The following is an 18,502-nucleotide window of genomic DNA, read 5'->3' on the forward strand; positions in this document are numbered from 1 at the left end:
AACAATATGATACCTTCAGAATAATTTTCCCATTTAAAGCCAGAAAACTGATCTACCTACCACCTACCACAGATATTCAGGAAGCCAGTGAGGACATACGGGGCTTTTCCATATCCAGCAACATTTCATTGAACAGCATTTTAATCTTTTTCTTCTTTAGCTTTATGCAGACTTTTACAGGGTAGTTAATTACTCTTGGCTCTTCCTGTGGTAGCTGTCAGGTTTGTCTTGGTATCGGTCAGCTAGATCTCTTCATCTCCCTGCTATCCATGAGGGATATCCACCAGGCTCTTCCAGATTAATTTCAGAGATCTGCCATTTTAGCAGTATGGCAAAATTAATCCACCATCTTTCAGTAAGCTTAAGAGAATACAGTTCCGTTGAATTCCAGGTGCTGGGTTGGGACTCCTTTCTGCCATATCCATTCTTAAAATGAGTTAACAGTGACCAGTATATACCAGAAATGACTTTATTTAGTAATTAAGGATAAAGCCATTACAGGTAAATGACACTAGAAAAAAACTGTGCAGGCTCAGCAATAAGGCTGAATGTGATCTTCATTATAGTCTATATAGACTGAAGGATGAAACTTTATCAAAATGGCTCAGACTGTGTTTGGCCTAATAGTCCATTTAATGTGATCTTGCTTTTTCACATTCAAAACATACAAACTCTTTTGTGGTACAGTTCAGCAGAAGATTGACTGACCAACAGTTACATATTTAGTACGCAGCTGTCATATGACTATTCTGGATTGAAAAGGGAGTCCACGTCAGGATTTGTATGACTGCAATGCAAAGTGGAACCAGACAGATCAAATAGAACATGGCATCATGAAGACCTAAAAACAAACTGGGGAAGAAGAGGGAAAAACAGCTTTCAAGAAGAGGAAAATTAACTTTCACAGTCAATTCACAACAAATTATTTTTAAAGCATTCACATTGTATACATATATACAGCATATACATGTTACTGTGTCCAATCAATTATAATTAAAAGAAATATAAATATCTCAGATATCAGATGTACTTCAATCGTATTTTCTAATTCTACATACAAATATGTATTTTGTTGTTTGCTCCTTTCGTAATAGCTGAGAGGAAATTAGAAAATTAGCACTCAAAGAGTTAATTTTAATACACTGTAAGCAACCTAAGAAATCCTGTTCACTGCTTTAGTACACATCTGTATTACATAATATAGAAATCAATTTAAGTAATATAATCCAATTTTAGAACAGAGCTTTAGTAAGATTGAAAAATTAGGAAGTGAAAGAAAAGCAGAAAATGGAAGCAAACATTTTAATTAAAAAATATTTTATGAAGTTATAATCTGTGCTATTAGCAATCACCATAGTCTGTTGTTATTGCTGCTAGATGGAAGTCGTGATTAATGCATAAATTCAGGTATGGTGTAAAGGGCTGTTTAAAAGTAGCATTTGGTTTAAAATGAATTATTACAAGATAATATAAACTATAAAAAGAATACACGTGAAATTAACAGTCATTCTCATTTATTCTCATGGATGCATGGTATTTCCTCATCTAAATCTTCTCTATGGAATAAGAGGTAAAAACATCAACAAATATGAACCAAAAAAGAAAATATAAAATAAGGAGTTGAATGAGTTCCCTTTTACAAACAGTATGTTTTCTGACAACTCAAAGCATACATTTAGGCATTCATCTAGTAGCTAGAATCATTATCTACTGGCATTCTGTTAATTATTGCATTCTAATTACTTAAATATTAGGAAAGTCAACTCAAGCTGAGAAACAGCCCCTAAATGAACTTTCTCTCCATGGGGCAGTTTATGTTATTTTCTACTTTTTTCCCTTAGCATTCAGGGACAAGACAGGAGACTCACAGAAAAAGCTACAGACATGATCCAAAAAACCTGAAACCTGTGAAGAAAACTTGAGCAGGCTTTTGAACAAAACCTAAGAGTTTCTCTGAATCATAAAAGAATCAATTCCTATCTCCCTGCATTAAACAGAAACAGTGCTTGCAACCTCCAAAGCAGCCTAGATTTATTCCTTAGCAGACACACTCACACAACGATCACAATTTATCTGGAGTCATGCTAATGCTACTAAAGGAAACAAAAAACCAGAGGGTTACAAGTGAATTACTTAACCACTTGGGCAATGGCATTTAAGACTGGAGGTATTCACTAGCAGGTCACTGGTCCATAGCCAATGTTTATTGGCAGTGACAATAATTTACTATTTGGATGTTGTTTACTGGCCTGCATTCAATTGCATTTTCAGTCCACCTACAAGTAAACAAAGGCTCCCATCATGCACACCAACATCACAACTGCCAACAGTTAACTGTACTCAGCAGAGAGGCCACAGACAAATTACCTATCTGAAGATGAAAACAGGACTAAGACACAGTTAACAGGATGTTGGGGCTGTACTTGGCTTGTTCTGCACACTAAAGAGGACTGCAGTTTTCAGTACTAAAATTATTCTGTCTTTATACATGGACCTCAGGAAGGACAAAAAAAAAAGAAAGAACATTGCCAAATCACTCACACCTGTGCAATCCTGATTTGGTCTCACTGGAACAGTATTGGTTTAAGAAAATAGTATTTCTTATTGTACTGTAAGACCTTAAGTTACTCCAGGAATTATGAAAAATATCTATAGTACACAGAACAAGGAATAGGAAAATATTTCATTAAGGGACTAGGACAAATGAAGAGCAGAGCTCAGATTTTATCCTAGTAACAGCTGGACCAGTAACTTCAGAAATTTCCATGTCTACATTTTTTGCATATGCAGGAATAAAACATAGAATCTTTCACTAAACAGCCCTAATATCACTCTGAATAGAATGTGATGTAGTCCAGTAATTCAGTACGAAAGCATTAACAGTTTGAGGTGCCTCCAATAAGTAAAGTTACTGTCAAATAGCTTTATTCTGAAGAACTAATTCGGAGCACACCTTCAAGGGAAGTTAGCTGTAGTTGCAGTGGCTCTCCAGAAGAGGGAGATTTTAAACTAGGTATCTTTTCTACAGAAAAAAAAAAAAAAAAAAAATTCAAACCCCAAACTAAAATACCCCAAACCAAAGCAAAAGAAAAAAAAAAGCAAAGCAAAGCAAAGCAAGCAAGCAACCAAAACAAACAAAAAACCCCACCACCCCCACCCAAAAAAAAAAAATCCCACCAAAAAAACACCAAAAACCCCAAGCCATATGGGGCAGGTAACGCTTTGCTGTGATGACAGACTAAAAGGAAAAAAACAAACCAGGTCCATCCATTCTGCAAGCTATTGCTCAAATTTTAAGGATATTTAAAAATACTTAAGCTAGTATTAACTGCAAAATGCTTAACTGATGTGTAGTGACCACATTCCCTAAGAATGTGGTATAATGTGTATATTAATGCATACAGAATCCTGTGTGACACATACAGAATTGTATACAATATACAGGCCAACATCACGTGTGAAAAAGGTTACACCAAAAAGCAAAAACAACTTCTGGAAAAGAGATACACTATTCACAGCAAATGTCACACTTCAGAGTTAGGATACCAGAGGCAAAACCAAGAGAACCCAGATTGCTCCTAAGAAAGAAGGCATCACTGTGACTAAGTCGTCACGTTGAGGCAGAAGTAAATACTGGTACTGGTAAGTAAACAGCTGATGATGTTAACGGTCAGTTCAAGGGCTTCAATACAGAGGAAAAGACAGACAGGCTAGGTCTTTGGAATGCCTGGTCTAATACAGTACTGGGATCACCATTCATAAGCATTTTCTCATTTCTGATGAATCTTAAGCATCCACCTGGAGGTGCTATGATACCTCACAGATGAAAGAAAGAGGGGACTAAATTTTCCTTTCTTCTAGAATTTTACCCTCTGTATAAAACCTCACCAGCATCTCACCAGCTTGAGCGTCTGCAGAATACAAGTGTAACAGAAGCCACCAAGACAAAGATGCATTATTGTCTCAAAAGGTCTTCTGGGAAAAGAATTTCACTCGTAACATGCCAGTTGCCCTAATAAGCTGCTCGGAAATGTAGGCTTTACTGAGGCAGAGAATATATATGTGTGAATTACTCAACAGCATGATGGCAAGAAAAGACAGGCAAAGCTTAAAATCTGGCAACTTATAGTTGGCTGGTACTCTTAACGGAGTTTTGGTACTCTAATGAAATATCCTGATCATGGAGGATGTCAAGGAGTCATAATATCACATAGCTGAAGAACCAAAATGTAATCACTGGAACAATGAGGAGGTACAGGTGAAGTGTCATCTTACAGAATTTTGCTGGAGGCATAAGAATCAGAAGATATATGATTTGTCACAGCAGATAGCTTTTGATAGATCATTTTTTTTGATACAATGTAAAATGAGCACCAAAGACAGAATATCTGTGAAGCCCATTCTGAAGGCAATATGCTATTAATAAAATGCCATTGAATGTATAACATAAATGAAGAAGGGGAAAAAAAGACATACCCTTCCCCTGTGGGCTGGACCAGCGCTGAGCAGAGGGGAAGGCTCACCTCCTTTGATCTGCTGGCAATACTTTGTCTAATGCAGCTCAAGATACCTTTTGCCTTCTTTGCCACAAGAGCATATTGCTGGCTCACGTTCAGTGTGGTGCTTACCAGGACCCCCAGGTCCTTTTCTGTCAAGCTGTTTTTCAGCTGGGTGCCCCCCAGTATATACTGGTGCACGGAGCTGTTCCTCCCCAGCTGCAGGACTTTGTACTTCCCCTTGTTGAACCATGAGACTCCTGTCAGCCCATTTCTCCAGCCTGTCAAGATTCCTCGGGCTGGCAGCATGACCCTCTGACATTATCAGCAGCCACACCTCCCAGCTCTGTGTCACCACCAAACATCCTTCCCTGTCATCTACATCATTAATGAAGATGTTAAACAGCACTGGAGCCAGCACAGACCCCTAGGGTACACTACTAGTCACGGGCCTCAACTAGACTTCATGCCACTGGTCACCACTCTCTGGGCCCAGCCATTCAGCCAGTTTTCAACCCATCTCACTGTACACTCATCCAGCCCCTGTACCAAAGGTTTCCTATGAAGATCTTATGGGAAGCAGTGTCAACAGCCGTACTGAAGTCCAGGTAGACAATATCCACAGCCCTTCCTTTATCTACCAGGTTAGACATTTCATTGTAGAAGTTTATCAAGTTGGTCAAGCGTGACTTCCCCTTGAAGTTATGCTGACTACTACTGATTATTTTATTGTCCTTAATGTGCCTGGAAATGGTTTCCAGGATTAGCTGCTCCATCATTATTGCTATGGCTTAGTTTTCAATTTAAGAAAAAATAAGTTATTTAGAATTCAGCAAATAGTTTATGGGTTTTGACTGCATCTTCTCCCAGCAAACAACATTGCTGGAAACTCTTCAGACACGTTTATTCAGGGTCCAAACATTTTGTGAATGCAAAATAAAGGTCCTCTGTGCTATCTTCATAATTCACTACCATTACACCTAATAAAGTAAACACTTTCCAGAACACGTGATACTGCCAGCTGTGGAGAAAAAGGAAGGACACAGCTGAGATTGTATTGACATGGGTCATAACACTTCATTACATATAACTCACATATGTGAAATTCTTTTTTTTTTTTCCCCAAACAGTTTGAACATATTTTAAGCAATCTCCTATATTCAGTTTCTGTTTGTCCTCCAACAACTTTGTCCTGAGACAAGTATATTTTAGCTGTCTGCCTATGGCTGAAATCTGAGATCAGCTGATAAGGTTTTAATATGTATAAGTAATTTTAGCTCAGTCAATGGTCTGAGTACATTGCCATGGGCAAACTGATTCCCTAGAAACAATCTTGAGTAGTCTGGTCTTTGTGGACTGTATGTCCATGCTGTAGTCCATTTGCAAAGTGAAGGACATGCACATTCACACATACATATACAAAAAAAACATGCAGACTGCTTTATATTTAAGAAATTATTTTTGAAGAGATGGGCAAGAGAAATATGTAGTATATATCAGGTGCTCTTTGATTAACTGATCTCAGCTTTGTACTTTTATGCTGTTCCCTGTCCTAGTGAAGTAGATCAAATCGCAATGTGACTCAAGTGGAAATATAGGTTTTAGAGATTAAACATTCAAAGTATAACAACTCTATATTCAAGAAATTTATTGTTGCTATAGTCCAGAGGCTACTTACTGGGGGGGGGGGGGGGGGGGGGGGGGAAGAGATTTATAACTACTGTGATTTAAAATCCATCCAGAAAAGGATCATTTCTTTGATCAAAAGGGATCAGAATTCAAATCTTAATTTCTCTGAATCATCAAGATGAATATATTCAGCCCTCTCATATCCACATCCAGTTCAACCTACTATTCTTCTGCAAAAATCACTCATCTTATCTGACATTATAATGAGGTTCACGTCCTCTTCACATCATCTCATTGGCTGGCTATCTACAGAATGTATTAAAATAGAATTAACTGTTCTCACACATATCCTCAAAGTTAAGCCTTCTTTGCTTGTGTCAGGATGCTTTTCTGAAGACCACCTGTTGTCCTTTTATGTCACGCTTTTCCTCGTACATTTTTTTAGAAAATTCCTCAAATATGCAACATTCCTCTAGCATTAGGTGACATATACCAGTCCTTTCCTATCTCCACAAAAGTTCATATACAATTGTATTCTATGTACTTTTTAAAGTTTCCACTCAAAATTTAGGAGAGCTATGTAGTTCTTGGAATATTCATGTTGTTCTCTCAAGCAAATCGTAATCAGGACTAATTTTTACCTTTTAGTCCTGACTTCAGTTATTCCTCATATTGCCACTTCCTCTTGTTGGTCATGAATAAACAGCCTATGACCCTTCCAGTGTACTGAGTCCCTGTTAATTTGTTTTTATAAAAGCCCATGCATTTCCAATGTGCTAACTAGCAACCACAGCTTTATGCTGTGTATTAAGGTCTCCAGGGACTGCAGTGAAATCATTACCATTAGAATGGTAAGTAGCATTGAAGCCAAAATTATACTCCTACTTGAGGCAAATTCCCTCCCTCAGTGATTATACTGCTGTCTCTCAAACAAAAATGTATCTTAAACGCAAGCCTATTAGGATTATACATTTTAAGGAAGCAGGTTTACAAATCAAAACACAGGAGTCAGGACAACATGTGTCGTAGTAAGAGGAATTAGGTGATCTCAAACTTTTTTTTCTTTTTTGCAATAGAACAGGAGATGGTTAACTAGTGAAATAAATCCTTTGTTTTTCAAAATTAGGTAGAAATCCTTGCGAATTGTTCAATAAATGATTTATTCTTTAAAAACCATTTCTAATTCTAGACATAAACCAACTGGAAAATATTTTTAAAGCACTCATATTTTTGAAGGGCAGTTGATGCAAACTATTGCAGATTAATTTGCTTTTTAGATGACAATTATTTCATGTTAATTTATATGATTTAAAGTACTTCTTTTGAACTCACCTTGGATCAGGTCGAGCAACTTCATTATTCAGGTTCTCGTATCCAAATTGATTTAGTATTGTAACCACAAGCATTGGAGCCAAAGATTGGGCAGGCTTGGTAAATAAAGCATTGGTACCAAAAACCATAGAGGAAAGTGGTGATCTAATATATTTAGGGAAAAAACCAAATGAATGCAAAACACAAACTTATTAGTATATTAATTAGCGATCATAAAAATCTTGTTACTATGCAAATGCTAACTATCATGATCCTTAGCTTTATAAAGTTCATACATTATAGCAAACAGATCAGCTATCACAAAGAAATTTAAATTTCTTTGGAAATGAAAGGTAATAAACCTCTGGGGTATATCTATAGGTTGGCCCCAATTCTGAAATTACTTGGATTCAAGCTTGACTTTGTGCACACTGAGTAATTACCGAAGTTAAGACTGAACAGTACATGAAGAATTAATTACAACTTAAGACTTTACATGCATGAGACCAAAAAAGGAGGCTTTTTTTTTTCTTCATGAAAGCAATAGCTCTCACCTTTGAGGGGCAAGTTCTTTAATACAGTGACCTGACCAGACCTGAATCTGCACTGACATAAATATTTATGGAACCAACAGAAAGTTATCTGCACTGTGATAATCATCCAAAAGATCCATGAGTTGTAATATGCTACGTCACAGCAGGTTTTATCAATTTTTATTTCAGAGAGATAACAGCAACCAGTTAGACTTTGAAATCTGCACTTTACGTAGCATTGCTAAAGCTTTCTAAATGCTTTTTCCATGTTAGAAAGACCTTATTCAGAAAATTCCATACATGACAGTAGATGTATATGGTTACAAAATAATTCCGTTGAAGCTAACAAAAATGAAAACACAAAAACCTGAAGGACTTGGCTTATACTGTAGTATAACTAAAACTAGAAATGACCTAATAATCTGTTTAAATTACACTACTGAAGTTAACTGCAGGAAACTTTATTCAAGTTCTTATCTCTACTTATCCTAAGTTGCTTTTACCAAAAGTACTTCTGTGTCAAGGATCAAAGATCGTTACTGTCTTTACTTTGACACAATCTAACTTAGGAAACAGTAACGTGGCAAATAGATAGCATATTTAAAGAAAAACAGCTACGATTGACATACCTCCGCTTGTGCTTTATTAAATCTGCATCAACAATATCTGCCAAAGGCAAATTGAACAAACTAAATGAAGCTTGTACAATTACCCTAAAGAAAGACAAAATATTTAAGAAGTTCATCGTTCTTATATACACTTTCACAATGGACATATCTGCAAACACAGAAAGCTGAGACGCTCTTTAAAACATAGTGATTTGTCTGTTTAAACAGCAGTTCTGAAACATTACTAGATCTGCTCTTAATTGAGAATTAGAAATTGATATGCAAACCTAAAAGGTGGGGGAGGGGTTTGCCTTTCTTCCTGGACACTGGCGCAAAAGGTCATAAACACTTGCTTGAGATTATCAGTAATTTAAAAAGACATGGAGAAAAGAAACACCTTAGAAGAAAGAGGAACTGAAAATTTTCTCTTGAAATCTGAAAAGGACATGAGCATTACTGGAGAGACTACATGGAAGACAAACTTCAAAGTGGGAGAATTAGAATAGTAAACAGATTGTATATGCATTCCTATGTATGTATTTACATTATATATATACACATACATTTAAACACAAACAGAGAAAGCTGTTAACAAACTGCTAAGTGAAGCCATAAACTCAAATATTACAATTTCTATGTGGTATTAAATTTTGGCTGAGATTATCTTTTACTTACGAGAGGCTTCTTTGAACAATTAGCACTTTAAACATACACTCTTTAGGTACCTTAGACATTTTTTCCTGGGGAAATCAACATGTATCTTCATCATTTGAAGTATGCAGGTAATGAAATTTAATTTATTGTTCACAGTGTTACAGTAGCCCGTGAACGAAATACTGAAAATAAGAATGGAAACGGGGGAAAAAAAAAGATGAAGAAAAGGAGGGTAGGAAGGAACATGTAGAAAGCAAGCAAGCAATGAAATAGAAAATAAAGAAATAAAAATGAACTGCTATAACAATATTCAGATACAAACAGGTCTTTATTTTTACATAAGGTTCTCCATGTACCACAATATACTTCTTCCATGAAAATACTACTTCTTGGCATCATACTTACCTGGCACCACTGAGTATTGGTTACCTAACTGATACCTGACTTAACCGATATTTGTTTTGCAGTGCAACACACAAGTATTCATGCAATACAAAATGACGTCTGGGCTTTCCTACCAAATAGTCTCTGAAGAGTTCCTCTACCAAAATCTTCTGGGTCTATGTGGATGAGAAGAGCTTCTGCTTCCCTTGAATCTCATGTTAAAGCAATAAGCAGCTGGAGGCATGTGGCTGCAAACCTTAACTACTGTTCATATTTAAGCCTTTTTTTCTTTTTAAGCAGAAATAAAAAGCTGAAGCAGAATAAAATGAAAGCTGAAAAAGAAGTTGTAACTGGAGTCTCAACTTTTCTGACAAGTAGAACAGAAAGAAAACCATAAAAGCAGTAGCAAAATCTTCACACTATGAAAAGTAAGTGTCCATTCTATTAGAATTATTTAAGCTGTATCTATGAATAGGGAAGTGTATTTACTTACATGTTTGTTGTGAGATAAAATGCCAACAGATAATAGTGTTCTGGCCCTAGAACAAACATGACAGCAGCAGCTACTCCTTCCAAGTAAAAGGAAAACAAGATGATTCTGTAATAACCAAACTTCTTCAATGAAGCGTGACTGAGAAGAACAAGGCACTGAAAAGATAATACATACACATATGTGATGAAAAGATACAGTACACTATCTCAGCATTAAAGTTATAAAGCACAGACCAGACATAAATTTTACTACCCACTAAAGGAAAAAAAAAAAAAAAAGCACAACAAACCCCAACCCTTTCTAAAAAGTTCAATCCAAAGAAAAAATAGGAAAAATAAAAAAAATAGGAATTGAACAAAGAGAACTGTTTACTGGCCCACTCTATGCTACCTCTACCAGGTAATAATGGTCTCCTTTCACTCAAAACTGGCCAGCTGAGAACTACTATATCCTGAGAAAAATACTGTTTCCCACATTGCCTATCTATTATTTAATGCTCATGATTTTTATGTTTGATATCCCTTAAATATCAATTTTGTTGACAGTATGTTAACTGTAAACCAAGCACCTTGCCATTTGAATTTTAACTGCTGATCAAAAATATTTTCAGTAAATGTTTTTTCATTAATATTACTGTTTTAACTGACATTTATAGAAATAAAGCATGACTTCTAAGTGGATAAAGCAAGCTCACCAAGACAGCTGATCGAAGCAAGTTAGAGACTTTAATAGCAAGTAGAGGAAGGCAGATGCCAGTGGACAATGTGTATTTCAGTTCCACCAATCTTAACCAGCAGTAATCCACACAAGAAGCTAGTGACAAGTAAACTCATAAAAGTGGTATTAAGGGCTGATTATAGTATGAACAAAGTGTAAGCTTTTCTCTATTGCTCCTTGCTTTCCACTTTAAAGAGGACATTTTGTAATGCATTATGTTCTTTTTATATGAGCCTATGTCACCATCTACATGTATGTGGTCCTCAACACTGTCACAAAAAATACTCACAATAGCAATACACATTTTCTCTTTCTGTGTTACAGAAATAAACAGAACAGGAGAGAATTCTCATTGTACATTTGTTCCCACATTTAAATGCCTTAACATAAAGAACAAAACCAGAGAAAGATTACTGCAGCAAATGCAATTTTAAAGAAGCTCAAGTTTTCTACTTAAACCAATGATCAAGAAGGTAAAACAAATCTGGAAAGTTCATGTAAGAAAAAAATCTGGTTGTAAGAAACTTAAAACATACTCCTCCCCCTGGTTGTTCTCAGGCATTTTGCAGAAAAGTGTTTGCACTAGAAACGATAAGAGATTATGTAATGTCTGTTATTGTAAAAACCATGACCATGTCTCCCTATAGTTGAGAAATAACCCTGTCTCAGGAAGTACTTGTAATTTAGAAAATTCCTTGTTACGTGCATGTTTCTAAGACTGCATATTTCTAAGAAAAATACTACCTTAATGACACAAATTTAAATTTGTTTGTTTGAGCAACAAGGTTTCCCTTGCAGGCAGGTTTTACTCTTCACACCCACTACTAAACCGAACCTAAGACAGAAGCTGAAATCTAGTTTAGTACAGGCCACTGAAGCACAGTTCATAAGAAGGGGCTTTATTTTACATGGGTTGGGTATTTTTCCAGTAAGTGAAGTTCAGGACATTGCCACCAGAGAATTCTTATTCTATCTTGAGCTCAAAGGGACAAAACCTGAGAAAAATAAGGTCACAGCAAACTCTCTATGGTTCAGTGACCTTCGAGACAAAGAGTCTCTGGGGAGCAGAGACAGATGCATTTTCTGAAAGATTGTTCGTTTCACACTGTCACACTGATTTTATCAACAAAAGTGACTGCTGTATATTGAGTGTAAAATTATTTAAGCTTTCCTGATTTCTGTTGTTTCTAAGTTATTTCCAAAGTTCATCAGCTGTTTGAGTTACAGAAAAAAAAAAGCTAAACCTGTGGGAATGATAAAAATTGAAATGATAGATACTTAGGAGTTAGGGGAACGAGAAAGTACGTTTAGGATTTGTATGTTATATATGCAAAAGCTAAAGGAGTAACTGAAATTGAGCTGTGAATTCCAGTTGCACTTTCACGTATCTTCTTTTCCATATTACCTACTGGAAAACATTGCAATTTAATGAATTTAACAGCCTGATTTTCAGAAATTCTGAACATCATCAGCACCTATGATGAAAGTCAGGATACATAGATTTTGAGTATCCTGAATTTCATCATCCAATAAGTAAACAACGTGAAAGTTTTAAAAGATCCAGTGAAAGAAGTTAGAAGGGAATGAACAAGAAAACTTTTTTATTCACTACAGACAAGTATGTTTACATTCTGTGGGACATTTTTGCTGCTTTTCTTGTTCTTACACATTACTTGTTTAGGTTCTCTTTTCCAGTTCATTACTCCTCCCCCAACCCTGACTGGGGTCTTGAAAGTATGTCTCTCTCTACCCAGTAACTGTAGCTGCCCAAAAACAGCAAACAAAATAAATGAGAACATATTATTCCCCAAAAGCAGTTATTTAGACTTTTGCTTGGTTCCCATGACTGAGATACCACATATTTCAACAATGTTTTCAATACCTAATGATTTTTCTCTTGTTGTGTGCAGTTTATCTCAGAAACTTCCTGAATAAGAGATTATTCTTTCATCACCTATTACAAATCAAAACCAAAGAGGAGAGAAATCCTAATTCTATAGGCTTTGCTTTTAGAAACTTTTTATCTTGATCATGTTTTTCATTCCTTTACACTTTGGTATTATAAACCCTGTAGGATACAAAACATTCACTCTTTGCATATTCACATCTCCTATTCTTGTAAACAGATACTCTGCAAGCCTGCCTGCTTGGGCATTCTTGCTACCCTACCCTTACGCTTGGTTAGCCAGTGCACAGAGGCACTTTCTCCTTGTAGGGCACAGGTGAGCTGGATTTGTTTTTTGGTACAGCCAATGGCTTATGCTGGATACAGCGTTTTTTCAAGAAAGAGTGTAAATGGATACCTTAAACTAATGAAAACTAGTAAACCACCATGTTTTCATATTTTGAAATAAAGAACTGTAACGGCCTACCTGAGGACAAATAAAGCCTGCTCCGTACATGATACTTCTTATTAAGGAAGAAAGAACATCCTTGGGAATAAGATTATCCGCAAAGATCATCATAAAATTGTTGCAGAAGGCTAGGTGGAAGACTTGAAAGAAGTTCATTGTTACAAAAAACAAAAAGTTTTTCTCTGTCATAATCTGTTTGGTCAATGAAATTACCAAGGACAAGGACAGAGCTCCATCACTGTTTTCCTGATCAGCATTCTCTGTGCAAATTTCCCTCTGCTCATATTGACTAGTACTGTATTTGCCTGTGTAACACATACAAGCTGTTGCTAATGCTGCGACCAAAACAGTGAAAGCCTGAAAACAGGCAAAATTTTCCATATTATCTGATATGAGACCACAAAAGAGAATGCTTGTTGATCCAATTAGTGTTGCTACTTGGTTATATTTAATAAGCTGAAGCCTACTTTCATGTCTTGTTGAAATTTCTGCAAAGAGCGCGCACTGCGCTAGAAGCACAAATGTAAGCAAACCATCAAAAGCACATAATGCAACAATGAGGTGAAGACCACTTAGCCAGTCACCTTCTTCATAATGTTTCCAAGGAAACCAAGGAAGCAAAAAGGCTAACGCATATAAAGGAGCTCCATATAAAATTGAAAACTGGCGTCTTGAGCAGCATGCAAATTTGGAGTTATCTTGAATATACCCAAAAAGAGGATCATTAACGGCATTCCATATCATAAATACAACCTGCAACAAACAATTAAGAAACACAACAGAATTTATCATTAGTGTAATTTTTCTGCAGAGTTTATACAACCACAGAAGTAATATACACCATATTTATTTAAAAGAAATCTCTATTCAAAGAACACAAAAAAAAGATGAAAGCTTCTCAGGTCAAAACAGACTCCAGACCAAATTCTTAAAGGTATTTAGAGGTTTATAGTAATTTTGAAAAGCAAGATGAGTAAGTAGGCAGGTGCACAGCTACACATGAAATAAACCTCTGTCTCCAAGACTTCACTCTCTCAGAAGCTTACACATCTGGGCTTTCATCTTGTAAAGTCCTGATATTACTCTCACAGCAAGTAATTCAAAACATGAACTGGCCCATTACTTTCGGGAGACCATTTATGACAAGAGTTGCTCACATGGATAATGACTTGCAAAATAAAGGCAGTATTTAGGTACTTAAACAGTCCATAGGAAAACACCAATGTTAAATGTATCTATGGAGCTGAGGTGCAAGATTAGTTTAGAAAATTACTTCAAGCTATCAATGGTTAAAATCTTTTCAGCCATTAAAGTCTGGACATTTTTAATCTAAAGACTGTAAACAATGTGCTTTATGTGTACCTTCAGTTGCTTACGGATTAACTACATTTAAAATGAATTTACTGTACAACTATTTGCAGTGCATCTGAAAGTAATTAGTAAGTAAAAACAATTACTTTGTTGTGGTTACACAGAGACATAGCACAATATGGTAATCAATAATCCATTGTACAATACCTGTGCTTGATGAAATGCTACTTCTGAAATTTTGTATCGGTTTAGGAAAAGCTTAATGTAGTAGAAATTAAAGATACTGTTCATCATTCCAGCACCTAACGTAGTCATGGAATATGCCACTGCATTAGGATGAATTCCCCAAATGAACTTCATCTTCCACAAGTACAACTCTCTTCTTCCTCAAGCTACAAAAATAATTACAACACTTAGTAGAATAATTTTCCGAATTAAAATGACATGGGACTTTTGCTTGTTTCAGAGGTGTAGAAACAGATTGTTAGAGGAAAACTTCCCCATTCTTACTTCCTTTTTTTAAAATGAGAAACACATTTTACTGAGTTCTAAGACACAGAGCCCAAAACTTAATAGATGCAAAATATTAAAAAGTCAGTGACATTTCTAAGTATAATCAGTACTTAAAAAACAATGGAACAAGTAGACAAAAATGTAAAAGAATACTTTCCTAACTGGTGCACAGACTCAATATAAAATATCTGCTATTGCAAACACTGATCTTGGTGTACAGTTCAAAGTAATTGCATACATTTTACATCTTTCTTGCTAGCTACGTAGTTTTAAAATTATGGACTGTGTAGGAATTAAGTGACTCAATTCATATCCTTATGTATTTCATTGCTATGAATGTCAAATGCAGCATGCACTTAGATGGATATATCTTTAAAAAAAACCCAAGTTTTATCCTTGCATTTTTAAATGTTGATTTTTAACAGGCCATGGAAGCATTACTTTCACCTAATAAACTAAGGAGATATGAACAGAAACCATAAAACAATCAAAACCCCTTTTAATAGTTTAAACATGTTCATTGTATAAGACTGCATGTAAATAAAATCTAGTAACACATGTACAGCATTTTAAATATGTCCAAATAACAGATTCAGCCCAAGAATACAGACTTCTTTAAGATATCAAGCAGATCTTCAGCCAACAATCTTTAAGATGCTGACTTTGTCCATCTATCTAGCAATTAACTTAAGCATGTTTGGTGTAAACTGTCCTACGAAAACAGCTAGCTCCAGGGAACCTGTACTTTTAAAAGCAGAGTAATGACTACCTAAAGTTACTCCTTGACCACATTTGATTTAATAAGCCTAATACAAAAATACTTCTCCCACGTATCTAACTGAGACTTCATTCACCTTCATATCTGTTTGAAGGTTCTAATCCAGCCTTACTAAACACACTTAATTCCAGAGCTTTCCAACCTGCTTTTTGTCAGTAGTCCACACTTTGCTCCTCTGCATATTAACAATTTTATCCTAAATGCAGTTTTCCAATACCCAACAAAGTACTTAGTTTAAATATCTGCTTGTTCAGCTTGATAACCAGATCTATATGCAGCTGCCTGAACTCCTCATAAAAAGGACCATGAAGACACAGGAAACGAAAACCAAGGCTGTTTCCAATCTTCCTGTGATTTACAAAGTGGATGAAGATCGGCTGCTGCGAGGGAAGAAGGTAACTTCCCCATCACCAGGCGAGGGCCAGGCAAAAGCTGCAATCAGGTAGGGACCAGAGAAGTGTCTATTCTGGCTGAGGCAGGTGATGGAATGGCAGTTTTTCCACCCCTCAACTCAAAGCATGAACTCTTGAAGAGCAAATAAAATGTGGGTGCATTTTTGCCTATATATTTAAGATGGTCTAATATGAAACAAGATGCAAAGAGTAGATAACTTTATAGATTAAAAAAAAAATCAAGCTGACAACTTGAATTGAGTTTTCTTTTTTCTAAAGCAAGTTTATTTGTAAGAATACGACTGATTTTTTAGATACTTGAGCATCATTGTGATGTATATTTTCAAGTTTAGTTTTCACAGAGCTATAGCTGTAGAGACAATTCCATTTTCAGGTGGTGAAATTTTGCATTTTTGTAACAAGTTTGGTTTCACAAGCTTTTAGTAAGAAACTTTGAGTGAAGAATAAAGTTATTGAAAAGATGCCTATTTGAAACGTTTCTTTTTAAAAGTAAGTTTGATATTACCAACTATGAAAGTTGTTACAGCAAGTATGTTACTGACAAGTGTCACTTTTTTTGAAGTAGCGCACATTCAAGCCTTCACAAATATACTTGATGAAGTGATTTATGCAGCAGATACTAGTGCTTTTGGAAAGGCAGACTTTTCATCTCTATTTCTCCTTGGAGCCCCCTGCATGAGTCTTTGAATTAGGAGAATCTCCTTCAAATTCCACAAGTACCAAGAATAAACGTGCTTCACGCTAACATTACCAGCAAACTAACAGTTGTTTCTCAAATCATGTTTGACTCAATTCCTTCCTACATGATTTAAAAAACAAAGGTCTTGTCAGCTTTGGAAAATTTTAAAGAAAGAAGAAATTTGAGATTTCTTCAACAAAAACCTTCTAACAATGTGCAAACAGGCATCTAGTGCCATGACTAATGATAATACACAGGATCTGACACAACTCTTTACACTAATTGGTACATCTGGCCTTGTACCTTGTTTATGAAATAGGTTCAATTAGAAGTTGAGGTACCACACTTCCTTTCCCAGAAGACCCACTCTTTAATTGTACTACAATGAAATCATACATGAGTATTCCCTCCCTCTTCTTAATAGCCAGCTTCTATATTGAACAGGTTAAAAGCACAGGTGTTGACATTTTGTGACTCACAGAAGGCCGATCAGTTTGAGAAATTTTGAGTGGTTACAACCGTGTTAATACAGATGAGCCAGAAGAACAGACTGCTTAAGCCAGCCAGACACATGATGGTATTAATTGCATTTCTCCCAGCACTGGATGACAATCACAAAAAGAAACTAGAGCGCGAGTCCAAAGAAGAAAAGTGGATTCCTGAACAGTAACAAATTTTGACTGAAGTGCCCGAGCTGACACCACACTCTGCTGTGCCTGGTGCTGAGCTGCAGCGTAATGCACATGACCCTGGTTGGGCACAACTGGTTGGACAAACTGGTTGGGCACAACTACCTTCCTCATCCTTCCTCCATGACTTGAACCACATTAAGACAGGGTAGAACTAAGAATAAAGGCTTTCCCAGTCCCCAGGGGTAACGCCAGGGGGGAATCCTGCTGAAGCAGAGGGGAGATGCGCACTGGAGGCACCGGCAGCAGGTATGGCTGCCCGAGCGCGGCCAGGCTGCGGCTCCTGGGAGGCAGGAGACTGGGAACTTGCAGGACTGGAAGTTTGGAAGTGTTCGCCTGTTAAAACTGGGCAAGTCAAGGTAGATTTTTCTCAGGAGGTCGCCAGACAGGGGACACGGCTCCCTCTTCCTCATGAGGGAGCGAGCGGCGCCCGCCCGAGCGCCAGGCAGGCGCGGGGACGCAGGCGGCCGTTTCCAGCCGGGACAGCAGCGGCCGCACGCTCCGGCCGGGCCGCGTTCTCCGCTCCGCAGCAAGGCCCCCCCGGGGGAGCGGGAAGGCGGCCCGCACCTGGGCGCGACACCAGTAAGGAGCCGCGGCTCGGGGGCCGAGCCCCTCCTCACAGGCTCTTCCCTCAGCGCTCCCCGCGGTCCCAACACGGGGCGACGAGGAGCCGCAGCCTTCCATATGTCTGGTCCGCTGCCCCACCCCGGGCTGGGCCAGCTCTGCTCTGCCGCAGCCGTACCGGAATACCCCACAGCAGCCGCTCCCCGCCATTAACCCCTGCGAGCCCCGGCAACCACCGCCCCTTCCCCGGACACCGACCCACCTCCGCTGACTGGAGGCTGCGCAACCGCCTGCTAGGGCGGGGCGTAATTAGCCCGGGCCATCCCTCTCTTCGCTCTTATTGGCGGCTTGATATGAATTAGCTTTGTGATTGGTG

At 37.4% G+C, this 18,502-nt stretch overlaps 1 protein-coding gene across 3 annotated transcripts; it reads right to left on the reverse strand.

Annotated features, from left to right (window-relative positions):
* Positions 1-247: 247 nt before the first annotated feature.
* LOC308063727 (transmembrane protein 180-like) lies at positions 248-18,498 on the reverse strand. Of its 3 annotated transcripts, XM_080387049.1 has the most exons (9): positions 18,389-18,498; positions 14,698-14,882; positions 13,764-13,932; positions 13,198-13,319; positions 10,109-10,263; positions 9,303-9,413; positions 8,599-8,682; positions 7,458-7,601; positions 248-852 (listed from the first exon to the last, which is right to left on the reverse strand). In XM_080387049.1, the coding sequence occupies exons 2-9, from the start codon at positions 14,848-14,850 to the stop codon at positions 723-725; spliced, it is 1,068 nt and encodes a 355-aa protein (XP_080243175.1). In that variant the 5' UTR covers positions 14,851-14,882; positions 18,389-18,498; the 3' UTR covers positions 248-722. The 3 variants fall into 3 exon arrangements, with proteins under 3 accessions (XP_080243175.1, XP_080243173.1, XP_080243174.1); XM_080387047.1 differs by having other exon boundaries at positions 13,198-13,932; XM_080387048.1 differs by lacking the exon at positions 9,303-9,413 and having other exon boundaries at positions 13,198-13,932.
* Positions 18,499-18,502: the final 4 nt, after the last annotated feature.

This window comes from Falco punctatus (genome assembly GCF_963210335.1).
Source record: "Falco punctatus genome assembly, chromosome: 4".
Classification (NCBI taxonomy): Eukaryota; Metazoa; Chordata; class Aves; order Falconiformes; family Falconidae; genus Falco; species Falco punctatus.

Coding starts and splice junctions, on each gene's coding strand:
- LOC308063727 (XM_080387047.1), bottom strand. CDS start 14,850: ATGAAGTTCATTTGGGGAATTCATCCTAATGCAGTGGCATATTCCATG. Junction 10,264..13,197: donor CAGGCTTTATTTGTCCTCAG/GTAGGCCGTTAC, acceptor TTATCTTTTCAG/TGCCTTGTTCTTCTCAGTCA. Junction 8,683..9,302: donor CCCAGGAAAAAATGTCTAAG/GTACCTAAAGAG, acceptor GTCTTTCTTTAG/GGTAATTGTACAAGCTTCAT.